At 45.1% G+C, this 7971-nt stretch overlaps 1 protein-coding gene across 3 annotated transcripts in view; it reads left to right on the top strand.

The window, feature by feature from the left end:
• Nucleotides 1-7971, top strand: part of WBP1L (WW domain binding protein 1-like) — a 63255-nt gene that overhangs the window by 43195 nt on the left and 12089 nt on the right. For all 3 annotated transcript variants that reach the window (XM_008579750.1, XM_008579751.1, XM_008579749.1), the window contains one exon: nucleotides 649-751. In XM_008579750.1, coding sequence (XP_008577972.1) covers nucleotides 649-751 — 103 coding nt within the window. The remainder of the gene's footprint in view (nucleotides 1-648; nucleotides 752-7971) is intronic.

Genomic DNA, 7971 nt, shown 5'->3' with positions numbered 1-7971 from the left:
CCCGCGCCTCGCTCAGCCAGTGAGCGGGAACCGGTCTGTATGTGGGATCCGAACCCTCGGGCGGGAGCGCCGCCGCACTTCCCAAGCGGCGCACTTATCCAGTGCGCCACCGGGCCAGCCCAGTAGCAGATTTTTTTTTTAGCCTTCTTTTGAATCATACTGTAAATTAACCTTGGTGAGTGTTGTATTTAGGAGAGAATGGAATGACCAACTAGATGCTAATCCTAGAATACATGTTGCGTTAGTTATTCCGGGAAGTTTCAGAGAAAAGCCAGTTTCATTTAAAACATACTGCTAATTACAGGAGAACTGTCACCTTCCTACCAGCTGTGTTTAACACTGGAACCGAAGTGTTTCTGCTTGGACATAAAGAAAGTGAGGCAACACTTTCCTGTCTGAGAAAACTTTGCTCTTTCCCAGTTGGTTTTTTGTGCTGAATCCCCTCACCCTTTTAATAAACTATATTTTTTTCCTAAGCTCTGCTGTCATTTTTGTGTGGTTCTTTAAAAAATTTTTTTTGTTAATGGAATAAGCACTGGTAGAAACTGTTTTGGGGGCAGGCGGGCAGAAGACCAGGAGGAGGGGGATGAGAAGAAAAGTGTTTAAAAGTTATAATTTAATATGCTAAAATGCTTTTTGATTTTTTAGGATAAGGAAGCCTGTGTGGGCACCAACAATCAAAGCTACATCTGTGACACAGGACACTGCTGTGGACAGTCTCAGTGCTGCAACTACTACTATGAACTCTGGTGTAAGTCCTTACCCAGGGGTTTCTTGATCTCCCAGAGTCTCGGTTACAGCCTCTGCTTGTTGCGAAACCAGGGGCTGATCACCCCTTTTCTGATTCTCTTGGGGACAGTGTTGGTGAGTACTCTGTTTGTGGGTTCCAGAGTGATTCCTGTATAGAGGAGTGTCCTGGTGCTCTTTGGACACTGTGGGCTGAAGACCAGAGAATATGGCCTGAGCCCTTTAAGAGGCCTTGGTTGCCAGATCTGCTGCAGAAGCCCCTGCCTGGGCTTCTCCTTGATTCCCTCTCCATATGTGCGGAGCAGCTGACAGTAACTCAGGCCCTTCCTTGGGCCAGCCCAGAAGCCCAGGCTTGCTGTCTTTGCAAAGAAAGCTTGCTTGGCTGTCAGTGCTAGTCTGAGCTCTAGATGGCCATAATGCCGTTTTCTTATAAGAACCCCAGGGACTTCCAGAATTCACCGTAGAGCCTCACAGAGCTGCCTCTGTTTCTGAGGGTCCCTCTCAAAAGAATAGTCTTCCCCAAGGTCCCTGCCTGCAGAGCCTACCTGGAGAGAGGGAATCTTGAGGTTCAGCCACTTTTCTTTCTTCCTCGGCTCTCAAACTGAAGCATCTGGAAGTGTCTCTCTAACCCATTACTGTCAGCTACATGCCATGTGGGGACAATCCTTGTCATGCCACTGGTTGGGCTGAGGCCAGAACTGCTTGCATCTTCCACAGTTGTACAGCAGTGGTGACATTGTTATGGTCTTCAGGGGGTGACCCAGGGTTGCTTCGACTAACACACTTTGTATTCTGATCTTCTTGAAACTCAGATGAGATAGCGAAGCATAGAAGGATGGGGGAGTCCTTCGGGTAGAGAGGCACCAAGGAAAGACATTGCTGTGGTTCTTACAAATGTCTCTTGAGAGAGGAAACTGTAGACTGTTTCTCCAGATAATTCTAAGCCCTCCTCGCTGCCTCCGTTTAGAAACAAACTTTGTGCTTGTTTTTCAAACCATGCCCCTACTCCCACCATCTCCCCTGCCCTTTTTCCCTTTCTCATCTCCCCATTCCCCCACATCAGAGAAGAGTTAAGAAAGCAGTTAGAAAGACCACTGATCTGGAAAGAAAATTAGACTCTTGGCCGAGAAGTCTCTCCCTCCAAAGTGCAGTTGTATTTTGTAGCCAGCAGGAGTAGTTCCTCCAGAAAGTACCTCTCCCTCACCCTCTCCTTTCCTTTTTGAGGACTCAGGACTGTTTTGCCTGCCTTTCTGAGGAATTCCAGGGGCAGTCCAATGCGGGAGGGGCAGGGCTCAAGATGTCCCCACCACACCTTCAAATAAATATATAAGCAGTAGCAAAGAAGGGCACAGAATCCTTGTTGCTACTTTAGAAGGGGTGGGGCTGAGAAACTTACTAAAGAACACAAAGTGCTGAGCAGGTGGATGGACTGTGTTTAAATGTTTTAAAGTGCGGATAACCACAGGGTTCAAATTCTCTTTCCCACCCCTTGTTAAAACAAAAGTCAAAGCTAGGCTGCCAGAAAGCCTCAGAGCTGCAGTTTGTTTTTCTGGGGCCCTGCCCAGGCGGCATCAGCTGTGGAAAGGAACAGAGTTGCCAATGGCCCCATCTCAATTTGACAGAGCTGCCTGGGCCATTGACAGAGCGGACTCTGGAGCCTACAGACTTGGGCCACCAAAGCCAGGGATGGGGTGTTAGGGATGGGGAGGCCCAGTTGGCAGGAGGTAGTCTGGGAAGCAGGCACTTTACTCCAAGGGTTTAGAGAAAGTCAGAAGAGCCGCACAAATGGCTAGTTCTCTCTCCAGTTATGATCAGCTGGGGAAAGGAGGAGGCCAGACAGAGACCAGGATCTAGACAGGAAGAAAAGACTCTCCGTCATACAAACTGGCACATGCCTTCTAGGTTCTGGAGGATGAGGACTATAATAAAGCAAACCGTTCCTCTCATCGGTGCCCAGAAGTGGCTTCTTGGTCAGGAAATGTCCAATGTGTATTCTGTCTCTCTCAGGAATTCCTTTGGTTTTCCTCCTTATTAGGATCATGGCCTCTGCCTGATGTGTATAGGAGAGAGGCTGAATGTTGGAAAGAACCCCTGAAGTTCTCATCAAAACTGCACTTTTTGTTGCTTTAAACCCTGTTCCCTCTAATTGCCGCTTAACTTTGCCTAAAATGTGAAAGTAATTGGGCTTTGGGTTGGTTTCTCACCCCACCCCCCTTCCTTTGGAAGAAAAAAACCTCAGCCAGGAAATCCTTGGCAGAGTTTTTGTCCAACAAGGTACCTCCTTAATTATAGTTGCCTACAAGAAAGGCCTCAGGAAAAAATGCCATTCCCACCTACCCTTTTACCTCTTCTAAGCTGAATTTTCCTGCATGCTGAGGATTGTCAAACGTATACACACACTTTATACAGACACACAAGCATGCACAGACCTGTTTTGGCTAGCCCCATGTCTGTTCAGTCTATTGTAACTTAAACCAATTACTGGGCCTGGATGACGTGGGATCTGAAGATTCTGTCTTACCAGTGCAGTGGTTGAGGCTATAAGGACCTGGTCATCATTACTGTTATCGCCATGCATTTTTATGGCACCTGTACTTTAATTTATCATCCCATCATTTATTCATTCAGCAAACCCTATTACAGTGGTCCTGAACATTCACAGGCATCAGAATTTCTTGGAGGGCTTATTAAATAAACTCACTGAGTTTTTTTTTTTTTTTTTTTAACATTGCTCCATTATTGCCTTACTTTGTATGATGCTTTAGAAGAGTCTGATGCTCATCTATTTCTTTTGCCTATGTAACTTATTTGTCTTTTTGTCAGGAGACCTGGGAGATTTTTCTCTTTATCTTTGAAGTTTAATAGTTTTACGAGAAATTTATTACTTTTAGATGTAACTATTTCACTACTCTTGGATGAAAGAAATATAAACTGAAATTTCACATATGAAATAGTTATATATTTTTTAAAATAGCAAATGCATTACACATATCAGAATATATGGAATATATTTAAAACAGTGATTAGAGGACAATTCCCAACATTAAACATGTTTATTTTTCCTTTTTGTCTTTTTTCGTGTCCGGCAATGGATCGCAACCCCCAGTGTCGCGCCCGCACCGGACCGGGACCGGCAACGGGATCGCCACCCTCGGTGCTGCGCCCGCACCTCACTCAGCCAGTGAGTGGGAACCGGTCTGTACATGGGATCCGAACCCTCGGCAGGAGCGCCGCTGCGCTCCCAAGCGGCGCACTGCAGCAGTGCGCCACCAGGCCGGCCCATGGGGATCTTAACCCTTGACTTGGTGTTGTCAGCACCACACTTTCCCACGTGAGCCACGGGCTGGCCCCTAAACTCACTGAGTTTTTGAGGTAGATCTGAGAATTTGTAATTCTAACAAGTTCCAAGTTGATGCTATGGGCTCATCTATGCTAGAAACTGTAGGGGAGACATAATTTCTGTCATCAAGAAGGTAATCTATCAGAGAGAGGAGATACGACAAGATGTCCAACTAGTAATGTGAAGTAGAGGTGGAATGTATGTGCCAGAACTGTTCTGAATGTTCAAAAGGAGACTTTGCTTTGGCTGGGCAGGATTCAGTGCAGGCTTCATGGAAGAGGTGGCATTTGAAGTGGGCCTTAAAGCGTGAATAAGATTTATACACGTGGAAAAGGGAAGGACTTCCCAGGCAGAGGACTTCCCAAGGCCCTCTGGGAAAGAATAGAGTATGCATCTCGCTGTTGACTGTTACCCTGGGCTGCAGGGCTTGCCTAGGAACAAATGGGAGATGAGAACACTAATGTGGATGGAATGCTCTCGAGTTCCAGACACTAAGTAGGGTCTTCATCCGCATCATCTCATTTCACTCCAGGAACAACCCTACTAGGTACACATGACATCCCCATTTCGTGGGACTGGGGACATTAAGGAATTGCTCAGTCAGTTGCAGCTAAGAAGTAGTAAAGTCAGCCTCTCTCCAAAGCCACTCTCCTTCCAGGACTCCAAGCACCAGCTGGAAAGGGGATGGGCCCAGGTCACTGATGGGCTCAAATGTCTGATTAAGAATCTTCTATGTGTGGGCCGGCCCGTGGCTCACTCGGGAGAGTGTGGTGCTGATAACACCAAGGCCACGGGTTCGGATCCCATATAGGGATGGCCGGTAAGCTCAATGGGAGCGCATGGTGCTGACAACACCAAGTCAAGGGTTAAGATCCCCTTACCGGTCATCTTTAAAAAAAAAAAAAAAAAATCTTCAATGTGCATGTTTAATTTCTACCTTCTAATTTCTGTGGAAAAGATAGAACAAAGGCGAAAACCAAGACAGGGCAGTCTGGGACAGGGTAGTCCAGGAACATGCTCAAAGCCAAAAAGCCTGAAGCCAGATCTCCAGATTCTCATCCCTGGACTCTTTCTCCTCACCAAGCTATATTTTCCAGAGGGAGGCCAAAGCTGGGAATTTCTGCCCCTGAGATAATTTGGGGGAATTTCACTCAGGCATAAGTTTTCCCTGGTTTGGGCACTAGTGGGGAGAGAGGAGTGTTTCCAGACAGTGGAATTTCCCTGAGGGTGACATGACTATTAGCAAATGCCATCAGTGTTGCCCAGCTTGTTTTTCACATGCTAATTTTTTATTTGTAGTTTGTCTTAAGATTCCCATTGTTGAGCTGCTCTTAAGGAAGGCCCATGTTTTTTGCTGACCTTAGCAGATTAGTCAGTGGGGAACTGGGGCCTCCTTCCAAGCCCTGATTGGACCCCAGCTCCCTAGTGGAGTGGTCTGGGCCTCTGGACAAAGGCAGATTGATCAATAGCAGGTGGGCTGGTATCAAAAAAAAAAAAAAAAAAAAAAAAAAAAAAAAAAAAAAGGTTGGATGGGAGCTTTGTTCCCACTTCATCATCCTCTGGGATCCAGACTGAACCTGAAGTCAACATCTGGAACATTGCCAATTGTCATGGCAGAGGGAAGACCAATGAAGGGTCTCTCACAACAGCAAGAAATGTTCTGGCATCTAAGTGATGTATATCACTTCCAGTCCCAATTCATCAGTTAGAATTAGTCCCAGAGCCTCACCCAGTTGTGAGGGGCCAGAAAGTTCAAGCCTACCTACATGCACAGAAGAGGGAAGGAGAACCAGAATTATTTCATGAACATGAAAACCAGTGCCTGAGATTTTTCTTATTAAAAGAATGGATTTTTATTTTTATTTTTATTTTTTTTCCTTTTTGTCTTTTTTCGTGACCGGCAACGGATCGCAGCCCTCAGTGTCGTGCCCGTACCGGACTGGGACCGGCAACGGGATCACAACCCTTGGTGTTGCGCCCGCACCTCGCTCAGCCAGTGAGTGGCCGGTCTGTATGTGGGATCCGAACCCTCGGCGGGAGCGCCCCCGCGCTTCCAAGCGGCGCACTGTAGCAGTGCGCCACCGGGCCGGCCCAAAAGAATGGATTTTTTAAAATAACAGTATAAAAACTGAGAAATACTGCCTTAGATCCTATATATTGCAGCATAAAATTAGAAATTGATTTATATTTAGATAAAGCTACTGAAAAAATGACTTAGTGGGGTATAAGAAATAGTAGAGTTAGATGCTGATTATCTGATGAACAGATGAGACAATGTACTTTTAAAAGTATAAAAACATGGAAGTATAAAGGATTGTGAGATTATGCTGAAGTAAGAGAAGTATAGGTAATACAAAATAGTCGTCATCCCAGAATCGTCTAGACTTGCCTCCAAAATAGGTATGGAGCAAGGCTCTTAGGCAGAATGCATCATGCTCCTCCCTCTAGCCCAGCCCCACACTAGGAGATGTGATGTAAACACATCCGGTAGCCAGTTCATTCCCATAGTTCCTTTCTATCCTCTCTTTCCTCCTCCAAGGGTTCCTCTAACAGTGTTTTTAGTCTTATGATAGCTGACACTCATAGGGAAAGAAACATAAGCTAAGTTAAGCAAGTTGCAGTAGTGAATCTGGGAAGGACTAACAGGAAGACTTCTAACTTCAACTTATGCTCTCTGGTTAGGAATGGGGGTTTTCCTGTCTGCTGATGGGTAAAAGGGAAAAAATCCTCCGTTGGTTGTCCTCTGCCTGTTCTCTTGTTATCAGGCCTCAGCATGAAGGTTTGGTTGAACATTGACGTCTGCTGAAAGCAATTAGGTGTCCTGGCATAGAGCGGCGGGCAAGCCTGGTCTGGTAGGCTGTATCACATCCGTCTCACTTGGTAGAGGGCAGCTTTGTGGGGAGACTCAGCAGGGATACCCCAGGGAGACAGAGAAAGAGCTGTTGCCAGACACCACACCCTGAATGTCAGTGAGATCTTTTGGAATATTATGTGTATACAAATGCGGAAAAAAATCAGGGATATATTCGTTTACAAGTCTGTTTGGGGGAGGGGGAGGCATGTTTTCTTTTTTTTTAACAATGTTAACTTGATTTAACTCAGCTTGGAAAGAGATACATCTGGAAATACTTAAAAAAAATTTTAAGCACAAATTTATAATTACAAAGCAGATGATTAAAAAAATACATGTAGTTTTTATAATGGAAACAAATTAAAGTTATTCAGGAATAGAGAAGAAATGAACAATAATATAATCTATTCTCATTTAACAACTCATCTTAAAATTATTCCCCAGATAAACTTTTTATTGAGAAAAAACATTTTTTCTACTACAAGGAAATACATGCTTATCTTAGAAAAATTAGGAAATGCAGATAAGCAAAAATGAAGGAGCTGGTACCAGAAAATCTACTGTCCTGTCATCCAGAATAACGTCATGATTAGCTTCCTGACCAGCCTTCTCCTTTTTCTGTCCCTATATACATTTTTAAAGAAAACTTTGGGGGCCGGCCCGGTGGCGCACTGCGCTAGTGTGCCGCTTGGGAAGCGCGGCGGCGCTCCCGCCGAGGGTTCGGATCCCACATACAGACCGGTTCCCGCTCACTGGCTGAGCGAGGTGCGGGAGCAACACCGAGGGTTGTGATCCCGTTGCCGGTCCCGGCCCGGTACGGGGGCGACACTGAGGGTTGCGATCCATTGCCGGACACGGAAAAAAGACAAAACAAAATAAAAAATAAAGAAAACTTTGGGATGATATTTTATACTGCTTTATAATCTGTTTTTTTCATTTAATATCAGAAACTATGTCAAAGGTAATATTCTGTGAATAATTTTTTAAATGATTCAATTATTTCTTTTTTTTTTTTTTTTTTTTTTTTTTTTTT

This window comes from Galeopterus variegatus, unplaced genomic scaffold, assembly GCF_000696425.1.
Source record: "Galeopterus variegatus unplaced genomic scaffold, G_variegatus-3.0.2 Scaffold1953, whole genome shotgun sequence".
In the NCBI taxonomy this organism is placed as follows: Eukaryota; Metazoa; Chordata; class Mammalia; order Dermoptera; family Cynocephalidae; genus Galeopterus; species Galeopterus variegatus.
The sequence above is the reverse complement of the archived record's forward strand: the minus strand, read 5'-3'. Positions and strand labels throughout refer to the sequence as shown.